Genomic DNA, 12,367 nt, shown 5'->3' on the forward strand with positions numbered 1-12,367 from the left:
ATGCACTGCGTGACCCAAAATCTACATTAAAGACCTCGGTTTCCATTTTTCTTTCCTAGGGCCGTTCAGTAATATATAATGATAATGAAAGCATTTTATATAAATATGATTAAAGCAAGCACAGTTAATTTTTCTCCTCATAAAATGGAATGACATGTTTCCAAAGAAAAAGGTTTAAAATATAGAACGCAGGTGTGTAAAAAGCGTGTCATCAACGCCATTCTCCCATTACGTTAAAATGGTGAGTTTTGGTATACTGAAATTATGCACATTCACGGTGGAGAATCCATTCACGTCCGCGGTTCAGTTCTGTTCTATTCCTGTACCCTCCCGTCGGAGGACTCGGACCTATGCCAGAGCCGACGAGTCCCGTCGTCCGCAGCTTTTTTCCGACCGCCCCGAGCACCCCCGGGCCACCATATGTGAGGGCCACAAACAAACATGGCAAGGCTGCCAAGTAAACCACAGTCAACATAAAGTGAACGAGCAAGGCTTAACCCCGCAGGCGGTGGGCCTCCCGGCCACCTTCCGCGCGGTGTGTGTGTGGGGGGGGGGGGGGGGGGGCTTCCCCCCCGTATCTCCGAAACTAAAGGACGGATCCGTAAAATTCAAACGGCGTTAGATAGCTCTGTCAAATTTGTCGAAGGAAACCAAATTTCATTGACCTCAGGGTCACCGATGACGTCACAGGTCAGGTCAAAGATAAAATGTTTCACCGTTCACGGGTCTTCTAGGGAATGCGCTAAAACACCGAGAAAAACGCATTTTGTCGAAAATCAGCGATAGGGCGTCAGTTGCCTAGTACATATGTTGCTATAAGAGGTCACTGACAATACCAGGTCAGATCACGGGCCACCGCCAGGTCACCAAGGGTCATCACATGAACCCAACTTTACAAGGTTGTGCGATGCATGTTTTATGGCCATTTTTTTACATTTCCAACTCAATGGTGTTGGTATGGTGTTGGTATAAGACCATCAGGTACGGTTTAGGTCACTTTCTGGTGGAGGTCAGGTCAAGGTTAGGTCAAAAAAGGTCAAATTTCAAAACTGATAGTTTTGCATAAAATGGGTATTGATTCGATGCAGCTTGTCACGGCGAATCTAATGGTGTTCTTTGTTTTGCGCTACGAGGTCTAGAATTGCTAAAAATTGAGTTTGAATTGAATTAAAGTTTGATTTGACGTCATCAATTTTGAACATTTTTTTTTTCGCTATAATTTGGCCAAAAAAGAGGGATCGATGTCAGATTTGGTATGTGGATAGAAGGCGGTAGGGACTATCACATATATTCCGTATTTTTATTCAAAAAACTTTTTTGAGTTTTGGGCTATTATATTTTTAAAAAATGTCAAAATACAAAAAATTCAAAAATACGAGATGAGAGTTTTGTAGCCCTGTCAATTCTACACCTTTTATGTATTAAACATTTTTACGCATCTCTAAAGCTGTATGTAGGCCTGACAGCTCTTCCTGCGAAACCTTTTTTTGGTCGAAAATGGCAGAAATGACGTCATTCCGACGTCATTAGCGGCCAACCTCTGGAAAAAATTTGGTCACGATGTGCAAAAGCTATTCTCGGGAGGGTACTGAAAGTTTGGTGACGATCGACGCAGCGGTTCTGGACATATATGGAAAAAAACTAAAGGGGCGGGGGGGGGGGGAATGCACCCCCCCCCCCCACCGCCTGCAAGGTTAAAGTACGAGGTGTAATTTGATACCCTCAAATGTTGCACTAATCACATGCCAGTTTCTAACTCTAATAACGAACATCGTTCACTGCATCTTGCTGCAAAACAAGAGAGGATGGAAGTGAATGGTGCTTGAAGAGCGGTCGTATATAACTTAGCCTTGAGTATTGCATGTGCCTTACTGCCACACGCTGATTTATAATCAGACTAAGGAGAGGCGACACAAATACAACTAGATTTTTTTATAAGCTTTTTAGATTCATTCTCAAGAGTAGAATTCTGTTATAGGTTCATTCCATCGAGTCACATTAATTCCCATGCCAGATCTGTCTTACATATTTCTCAGCTATTCACCTAACCGACCATGTCTGAGAGGCGATATCCAGACACCACTTATACGTACTTCCATAGTGTTTCTAGCGAATTTGGTCAGAGAGCATGCCGTGGCTACGTCTGGCAAATCGCACGACTGCTTTCATACGCCTCGTATCCGATCCGGTATTGGATTCCGATTTGGACGCCGAATGGCTGCCTGAATGACTGTAAAGTCGGCTTTTGATCCTTGCCTTACTCCGGATCGAGAATGGAGGATTGGCAGTTCCTTACCTCTGTTAGTCCCCGACGAGTGAATGCCAGAGCCAGTGTAAGCGATTGAGCGGCACCGTTGCTCACGATACCCCTGAACATTCATTTGGCATCCCAGTCTCGCTTTTTGTCAGATGATGGCGCCAGTCCAACACCCGATCGCCCAATAAACACAGAGGTAGTTATAACCGATCCGCTTCACACTCAGCGGTATAAAGAAGCAGTCACATAAAGCACAGTCGTGTTCACGCATATGACGTTCCTACTGCACTTCAAATGCCACCAAATGAGTGAGGAAAACATCGTCTACGGCCCAGAAACGCCACACGTTCAACCTCAATCAACCTCAATCAATCGAACCGATCTTTCACCCATTACTTTATATCGTTGGCGAGAGGTGGTTTGTAATAGCCATAGCCCTCTTGAACACCTCAATAAGCGTCTACGTGTCTGTGTGTCAAATGTCTATGTCCCAATCTGTGTTTTAGCAATAAACATTGATTAAAAAAAAAAAAACAGACAAGAGGGCACTGACCTCCGATTGGAGCCGCGAAGCTGCAGGCCACGCCCACGGCGCAGGCCGCCGCCAGCATCTCGCTGTTCCTGCTCTCGTTCTCGTAGATTCCTTTGAAGGAGGTTACCATGCGGGTGAGCAGGGTGGCCACGATGCTGGCGATGTGGACGAACGGACCCTGGTGGGCAACGAGAAATAGGTAAAACGAGGTCAACTGGTGGCTCGAAAAGGGTTACTGGTGAGGTATGGAGCTGCAGTGCATATGCATGCGTTGTTGATATAAGAGGTGCCTATATTTTAGGAGCATTGGCTATACACGAATAACCAATCGCTTCTCAATGACGCTCACATAAGCGCCTTAAAGGTAGTGTGCCAGCTTTCCTGGACCGTATGGAGTTAATGGCTCAGATGAGGAGAACCGGATTTTTAGAACTTATCCATACCTTCAAAACTCATGGAAACGTCTTAAATTCTTCAAATTTTGAGTACCCCAGTGCGAAATTCGCCCCGACGGGTTGTCGGTCGTACCCCAACCACATTTCACAACACTATGAACAATAAATGCACACACTGAAATCGCTATTACCGATATACTCATCCAATCAAGTTTCGATAAACCCGTTCATCATCATCTCCTGCGGTTTCGAACACGCCTGTTAGGTGGTGCGGCAGACCGCGCCCAAAGCCAGGGCCCCGGTAACGTGAGGTAGCCGAGTCGGGGCAGCGTGCGCTGACCCAAGCCGGGGCCGCGCGTCCTCCCGGTGTCATGTGATAGCCCGGGGCTGCCCGCGGGGATGCGGTAGACCGCGCCCAAAGCTGCGGCCCCGGCTTGGGTCAGCGCACGCTGCCCCGACTCGGCTACCTCACGTTACCGGGGCCCTGGCTTTGGGCGCGGCTTCTGCTCATACTTTGTGGTGCGGTGGTGGTGCGTCGGGCCGCGCGCTCTGACTTCGGCCAAGAAAAATGCGTCAGCTGATCATTGTCATTTCTGCCACTTGCGTGTGGTGAAATAGGGTCATAACTTAAGAGACGGCTTTTTCATATCAATTATTTTACATAAAATCATATTTCAAACCATGAATAATGTTCGACAGCCAAATAAAAGAAACAATACCAATACAGGCTTACAGTTTAACCCTCGCCGGCCGAGGGGGGGGGCGGGTGCCGCCCCCCCCCATAGGGTTTTTTTTCGCGATAGCTCCGAACACGCTGGCGATAGAGAGCTGAAACTTGGCATACCTGACCTTTGATCCAAGCCGCATCTTTTGACACCAACCGCATTTTTGGGTCAGGTCAGGTCACTGACCTATGACGTCATAAGTGAACCTCTGCACGGTCTTCAGATGTCGCAACTTCGCAACGCCCTCACTGCCAGAGGAGATGTCACAGGGAAATGAAACTTGCAGGATCTAGTATCCATTATGAGTCCCACAACTTGTATATCTCGGATTTTTCCTAAAGGTCATATGAGGTCAGGTCATTTTCGTGACCTCACCATTATAAGTCAATGGGGAAAAATAAAAACTGCTATTCTGGCGCCGGGAACGATCTCCAACTATCTCAAGCACACAGAATCGTGATTTGATGCACTCCTTGCAAGGTTAGATGCGTCACTTTTGCAATGTTGACCTTGCGTGACGTCATTTATGACGTCATCAAGGTCATATTAGTTTTTCGTCAATAACTCTTGATCAAATTGAGCTAGCGAGTCGGAAAAGCCACCAATGGACTCAGGAAGACCTGCCGAATCGAATGATATGCGACATGACCTCTTTCGACCAACTTCGTGACCTGGGGGTGCTGACCTGACCTTGACCTGAGGTCAACACCCCAAGTTGACCTGACCCGGATAAAAAGTATATCATTCGACGCGCCTGAACGAGACGATCACGATGCTGCCAAAATCGGATGCTGCCAAAATAACAGAGCGTCTGCTTCACAGACAATCTGGGTAACATCAAAAAGTCATCTCCTCTTCCCAACAACATCGGCGTCTTCCAAGGTTCTGCTCTCGGCCCTCTGCTCTACTGCGTCTTCGCGAACGACTTATCCTTGTTCACCGGAGACGCAGTGGTAGCACAGTACGCCGATGACACACAAATTCTGGTCTCTGGCAAAAAATCTGACATGCAAAGCGTGGTCAGGAAGATGGAAGCAGTGCTGACTTCCATCGACCTTTGGTTCCAGGCCAACGGCCTCAAAGTTAACGCAGGAAAAACTCAGCTGATGTTGTTGGGAAGCTCTCAAAATCTGCGCAACGTTCCCGGCCTCTCTGTCAAATTCCGCGATCATGATTTACTCCCTGTCTCGGAAGTTAGAAATCTCGGTTTAACATTCGATAGCACGCTCAGCTGGACTAGTCACATTTCTTCTCTCACAAACCGCTGTTTCGGAACCCTTCATGGTCTATCACATCTAAGGAACCACCTCCCACCATCGGCTGTCACCGTCATCGTCCAAGCCCTCGTTCTCTCGCAGGTCCGATACTGCATCTCAGTATACGGCAACTGCACGCAGACAAACCTATCTCGGCTCCAAAAAATAATTAACTATGCTGCAAAGGTGATTTTCGGCCGCAAAAAGTACGACCATGTATCGGACCTGCTGGATAACTTGGGCTGGCTCAGCGCTGAGCAGCTTGCTCAGTATCACTCTCTGTGCCTGCTGCACAAGGTGCGGCGATCAGGCGAGCCAGAAACCCTGGCTGCCCAGCTGGTGCTGGTATCGCAGACGCGGCAGCGATCCACCAGACAGGACCGCAATCTGTCAGTCCCACGATCGCGGTCAGCGATGGGGCAGCGCCGGTTCTGCTGCCGGGCGCCCCTCGCCTACAACCAGCTCCCGTCAGAACTGACGCGTCTACCGGCCCACCTATTTGGTCGGCACCTCCAATCCCACCTACGGGGAGGCGAGGTGACTTAGACAGCGGCCATGAGTCTGTATGAGTGCATGTGTATGTTTGTTTGTGTGTACGTGCTTTGAGCGTATTTATCACGTTATTTTATGTTATGTCTCCCATGCAGAGTTTTAGCCCTGTACGAGCGGCCGTAATAGCCACGAGTATATCGTGGATGGCTTCAATACACGTCTATGTCTATGTCTATGTCTATGTCGGCGCTCTGCGGCCGTTTTTTGCGAAGTTATTCACCAAAAACTGAACCGTACCTTGGGGCACTTGACCTGACCTCAGAGGTCACAGGTTGACCTAGGACCTTAAAATCGGGTACCAATCTCTGCGTCTCGTAACGGCGCACACGCTCGTTTTTTCCGCGACGCGCTAGCTCCACCAGGGGCGAAACGGCGAGGGGGGGTCGTACCCGCCTCCCCCCCCCCCTCGGCCGGCGCGTATGTAGAAAACCAATAGGTCCGGCGAGGGTTAAGGCTCGACATTGTGTTGTCTACGATTAGACAGCTGATAACTCATTCCCGTACGTCGTAACTCTATAATGACCTTTGCTTATTGTCACATGTGCGCCGCATTCGCGATTGTTGCTGACGCCTGTTTGCAGCTCAGCCCACTACAGTTGTTATACATATCGAAAAACCGATAAACTTTTAGGCGAAAAAGGCACTATTCCAGGCCCATTTTTGATTTTTTTTTGCGATATTAGGTAAAAACAGAAGCTTCTTATCCTAGGAAAAATAAAATGGGAAATCTTTCAAAGGTGGCACACTACCTTTAACCCGCGCACCGACGGGGGGCGGATATCCGCCCCCCCCCCCCCTGAGGTTTTTCACGAATAGCGGAAAACCCGCGGCGCATAGCGCCGCGAAATTTGGTACGACTATTCTGTCATCAATTTTACATATGGTGTGCAAGATTGAACCTCTTAACTTTTAAGGTCAGGTCACCAGGTCACTTTGAATGACCCAACCTCAATTCACTTTTTTTTGCTACTTTGTCACCGTGTCAGGGCTACAGTAGATGACGGAATCCTTTGAGACTCGGAGGATGTTGTTAAGCGATTGGTAGCTACAATTTGAATATCTCGGAATTTTGATATCGATGACCTAAGGTCAGATCAATTTCTCGAACTCCCCATTATAAGTCAATGGGGAAAATAAACTCCCTGTTTTTTTTTCACTAAAACGCGTCGGAATGGTCCCATATACCATACATGACTTCATATACGATCAACCTTCACTACCTTGAGGCCTGTTTTGCTGTTGGGCAGCTGTAAGGTCATGTGACGTCATCAAAGGTCACCAAAGATGTTTTGCCAATAACTCCTTACAGGAACAAGATACAGCCGCGCGGATGGTCTCATTGTGTTCAGCTTGTCAAGGCGCATCGAATGATAGGTATACATGATGATTTCGAGGTCACGTGACCTGAGGTCAACCTTTGACCTTGACCCTTCGAGGTCAACATATATATGGTTCGATGCGAATTGACGAGAGTATCAAGATGGTGTCCTTAGTTTTGTTCCTAGCTGGACCAATTCGAAAGTTATTCGAGAAAAACTCCCTCCATATCTAGCGCCGCCATTTTGACTTTTTTGATCCATGATGTCATCTTTGACCTGACCTGAAAATGATCTTCGTAAAAATTGTACACCTTGTCAGTGCGTACCCCATGCCGTTTACCGCTTGTCGCTATCTTGCTTCGTTCTCGAGATCTCAGCCCCCCCCCCCCCGTCGGTTCTAAGTTGGCGCAGACCCCCGTCGGTGCGCGAGTTAACCATTACAATATCCGACGCTCAAACTGCTAAAAAAGAGAGCAAAATATTGATTTTAAGAAAGCGTCACTAAATAAGACTTCACCGATCCATTATTTGACTTCTGGAGAAAGATATCTGATGCTGTACAGGAAATTGCAGACCAGGATAAAATACAAACCTCATAAAGCTTTCTCAGGGCGGAAATGAAGCAACAGCTAGCGATCAGCAAAATGAGCGCGAGATGCTCTTTTCGATAAGAGCCATTTTTCATCCCGGTCCGGCGTTTCGACGGCCCGGCGCTATGGTTCAGAGTACATACATTCCCCGAACAAAGTCTTTTTTTAGGGTTTGGGTTTGGGATGTTCGCTCTCAATGACAGCTCAATGATAGCCTGCTCACAAAAACATACATCGATTGTTGTCGCCGGGCGGGTTGTTATGGGGAGAAAATCATAACAACCTGCCAATAACCGTGACAAGATGGATTTCGCACAACCACATTTTCTGTATAAATTTAAGGACACAAGCGACCAAAATAAATGCTGTCTCACTCCTGGAGGTGAGGTCAGATGACTGATGCGGAAAATGCAGACAATTATCAATTTCATAATTCAGAGTAGGTAAATAAGTAACCCAATAACCTGTCAGTTTTAGTCATAAGTGCTCAAACTTGTGAAGCGTCGTATCCAGGACCAAACTGAGTGCCTCGGGTCAGCCGACGATATGACCCAACTCAGACGCTGCAGTTTCAACAAAATCAATGCTTGCATTGGCCTGAGCTGGTCAGTCTGTAAGGCCGTCCATCAAAGTCGGCTTGAACAGTCTGCATCCGCTGAATTCATCTTGATTCTCTGATGAGAGTCAACGCTAGAGAGCCACCGCAAAATAAGTCAGTCATCGCAACTCGGTCTCTCGTCGAGAGGTCAGCGACGCGAACATTCTCGCACGGTAACTCCGACATGCATTGCACTAGACCAATTGGCGCCCGCAGTATTGATTAGCCAATCCTGCGAGAACGCCGCCACTCACATCTCGGCCCCGAGCGCGCAGCCGGGCAACGCCGGCGGCCGAGGAAAAAGATATCCGGGATGTCAAAAAGACCGGACGCTAATGGAACTCTAAGGTTCTGGGAAGCCGATGCAGCAGTGTAGGCGTTTCGGATCGATTGGTGGGCGCACTAACGCACCTCTAGCGCGCTCTGTTTGCGAACTGCAATGTTCAACGAGAGTGAGCATTAAACAATGAACAGTACACAACGTCATCCGTAACATTCTGACAAGTTGTGAATCAACAATTGTCTAATCCGTCATTTTTTAAGAGTTTTAGTTAGTTTAAATGTCGCCATCCGTAAATGTACTAGTTGAGCTCTCCACTTATCCAAGCATGATGATTGAAGCAGTAAGCGCTAACAAATATCCATATTTACAAAAAAATATCATCACTTGCCGAAACTTTTGTTGTCATGTCTAGTTAATACAGTGTCTAATCACTACTATTTTGTGTATTTACACTCTCCCAAGCCCGGCCTTTCTTGCTTTCAATAGGATCCTTGACACCAGTTTGTCACGCTTTCAGCATCACAAAATATGGACGTGGATCCGCCTGGTAACGCTAAAAGAACGGCTGTTCCTCTTCACGGACCAGCAATATCAACCGATAGAGCCTCACATCAGGCGATCATGATCTTCCAGACCCACAGGCTAGCTGATACGACTTTTTAACATTTTAACAGGCAGCAGATGACCCAGTCACATGAACAGAGGAGCCGAAACTAGCCGGGTTTTGCTTTCAATATCTCTGCCTAGAGCACTAGAAAAGCTTCAGGTACATTTACGGATAGCTGCGCATTTACTGTACTTCGTCTTTGTGATGAACTATGTTGTCAGGAGGGCGCAATAAGTTGTCACCGTCCGGCGAAAATACCAACCGAATTAGATAACCGGCCAGGCCACCACATGACGTCATTCCGGCCAGCATATGTCGTCACCCTGACCGCCAAACTTTGCACGCGGCCTCGGGATACAGCGTGAGTCCCGCTTGGTCTGGTTTCATGAATATTTTGTCGCGTTTCTCGAAATGCCCGTCGACAGAGCGGCCGTTTCGTTGGCCAATAAATCTGCATCTCGGAGAGGTGGGCGCCGAGTGTCGCAGAGCTGCAGTGTCCAAAGACAAGACTCCGGAGGATTTCGGACATGAGCGATGACGCAGGCGAGTGCCAGCAGAACAGGAGAAGCTGCCAGAGACCAGATTGTGTAACTGTGAAGGTCGAACAGTCGACGCAGAGAGTTTTGGCTGCAGGCTGATGAGCAAAAACTTAAAACTACAGCACGGTAAGTAGGTTATCAAAGTGTCTAATTTTTCCCACTCCCACTCCCACACACTCCCACTCCCACTCTCACTCCCACTCCCACTCCTCCCTCCCCTCTCCCCCTCTTCTCTTTGTTAAACTGACCTCCTTTCCTAGCGGTATTCCGGAGCCCAGACAGGCTGTCAGACCCACTACTTTGGCCACCAGCGTGCGAAACGTGAGATATTCATCAAGAGGAACGCCGCGCAAAATTGTCTTCATCTCCGGAATGCCGGACCCTGCCGGAAAGAACACAGAAGCCAACATCAGGAGATCAAATGTTACCAGGGGTAAGTAATTACGGAGAAGAACTGTGGGCCATCAAATTGACTTTTTATTGTGGTACAGCCGACTACATCATTGTCAAACAACAGGTAACTCGCAAAACAACCAAACAAAAGTAGATACACGTGGATAAAGTTACAAACAAATGTAGGTAAGGTTAAGGGGCTTTTGCCAGCGATCTATATCCTTTACCTACTGATTTCAGATCTGCAGACTTTTGGCTCTCACCGACTGCCGATTTGGAGACGATGTGTACGAAACCGGCTGAGAAGAGAATCAGGCTGATGGGTAGAGTGACCCAGGCGATGTACTGGAGCACCGGGTGTGTGGTCAGGTCCCGGTACAGCCAAATCCGAGCTGAAACAACCATGGGCACAGGGCGTGTAAGGCAAAGTATGTAGATCTAGAAGAAATCCAGTGGCATACAAGCACGGGTCGCAACATACGGAGGTAAGGTACTGGCTAAGCCCTAAGTAAACTAAAAAGGACATTTGGAAAGGTAACGCGTTGTCATTAGCAAGGAAGCCGACCAGTCAACTTCAAACTGGAACGATTAAAAAATCGAAAATAAAATTTGGAGCGCGCCCGCCAGAAAGTTACTCCGACCCCTCCTCCCGCTTTCTTCCATCAACGTGTTTATATTTTAGGGTCCTATAGATGCTGTCGTAACGCATGCGAAAATCCAATCCCCAAACCATTACTAAATCCATTCATGAATCACATCCACACGCTGTAACCGGGCTGTGAAATGCAAAGCAAAATAGGTACGCTCTGCCAGGATAAGAAAAACAAAAGATCGAGTGTGGAATGGAGGTTGATAATCGAAATCGTTCGATGATGAGAAAAACTGTACGTGCCTTTTATGCGCGCTTTTGCTGAACCGCGTAGCACAGAACTTTGACCAACTAGTGACACAAAATTGGACCTTTATTAGGCATGACACATCATTCAGTAGGCACTTGGCATACCGTTGTCATAGGGTATTACGCAATGAGATAATTTAGGAAACGTCGTGTCACCAATCACTAGTGGACGACAAAAGATGTATCGGACCGCAGGAGGCCCTTGTCTCGTATTTCGAGTGTTGTCTTAGTTCGATCGGTGACCAACACCATGATTCGGCGAATGCCACTGATAGCGCAAATCATCACTCGCGATCAAACACACGACAACACGCCCAGCGGCGACCACTCCGTGACCTGTGACTACTTTTCAGCCACTTCTTCTTCAGCACTTGAGCCGTTATTTGGCGATCGGTGACATGCGTTCATTCGGGCATGTGTACCTACTACGGCCGTCGGTCAGAGACTCACAGTTTGTTTCCCAGAGAGAGTAGATTCCCAGCCGGAATACTCGGTTTTGAGTTGTTCCGTGGCTTGTCATGGTAGACTCCTTGGTAATAGCAGCTTTTCAAAGCATTGATCTAAACACGCAAAAAATCATCGTAGCTCTTGTTATATATCTGGTTTCAATAAGTCAAATTTTAGAGTAAGATGTTTATCTATACAATTGCCTTCTTCGTGTTTCATTGTCAAAGTCAAATCAGAAGAACTAAGAAAGACGAACTAGAAAGAGGGGCGAAAGATAGAGACAGACAGGCACACAGACAGGTTGATAAACTTAACCCGCGCAGGGCTGGGGGGGTAAATTTTACCCCCCTCGCGAATTTTTGCAATATCTCAAAAACAGCGGCGCGCAGCGCCGCCAAACTTTCAGTACCTTTTCTTACATCAATTTGACACGTTCCCTGAAAATTTGAGCGAAATCCCTCGGAAATTTTTCGAGAAATTGACGTTTTAGTGACGTCATGTTCGCCATTTTCGCCTCAAAAACGGCAAAAGTTCAAACGCCGCTAACATCTTTATCTTTAAAGGAATCAAGACGTAACAAAAAAAAGGATATACGTAATTTTCCTTTGTCTATCAAATGGCTATCTCAGTTTTTTGAAAATTTTGGATTTTTGCCCAATTTTTTTCTTCAAAAAACTGACTTTTTTGGGAAAATAATAATAAAATCCAAAACTTTGAGTGTATCGAAAAAAACGGAATATATGTCAGAGAAGTGGTCTATGTGCACCTACATACCAAGTTTAAGACGAATAGGTTCAAAAATGTGGGAGTTATTCAAAATTGTATGACGTCACGAAACACAAAAATTTTGAAAAATGACATTTTTGGAAGTTCTAGACCTCGTACGGAAACAAAAATAGCACCATTCGATTCGCCGTGAAAAACTGCATCAGATAGACACCTTTTTAGGCCTTAACAACCAACTTCAAAATTTGAC

At 47.0% G+C, this 12,367-nt stretch overlaps 1 protein-coding gene across 1 annotated transcript in view; it reads right to left on the reverse strand.

Annotated features, from left to right (window-relative positions):
* Positions 1 to 10,451, reverse strand: part of LOC122368845 (chloride channel protein 2-like) — an 87,321-nt gene extending 76,870 nt beyond the window's left edge. The window contains exons 1-3 of the mRNA XM_043343118.1: positions 10,310 to 10,451; positions 9,902 to 10,035; positions 2,811 to 2,967 (exon numbers count right to left, since the gene is read on the reverse strand). Coding sequence (XP_043199053.1) covers positions 2,811 to 2,967; positions 9,902 to 10,035; positions 10,310 to 10,451 — 433 coding nt within the window. The remainder of the gene's footprint in view (positions 1 to 2,810; positions 2,968 to 9,901; positions 10,036 to 10,309) is intronic.
* Positions 10,452 to 12,367: the final 1,916 nt, after the last annotated feature.

Source organism: Amphibalanus amphitrite, unplaced genomic scaffold (assembly GCF_019059575.1).
Source record: "Amphibalanus amphitrite isolate SeventyFive unplaced genomic scaffold, NRLGWU_Aamphi_draft 000981F_arrow, whole genome shotgun sequence".
Taxonomy (NCBI): Eukaryota; Metazoa; Arthropoda; class Thecostraca; order Balanomorpha; family Balanidae; genus Amphibalanus; species Amphibalanus amphitrite.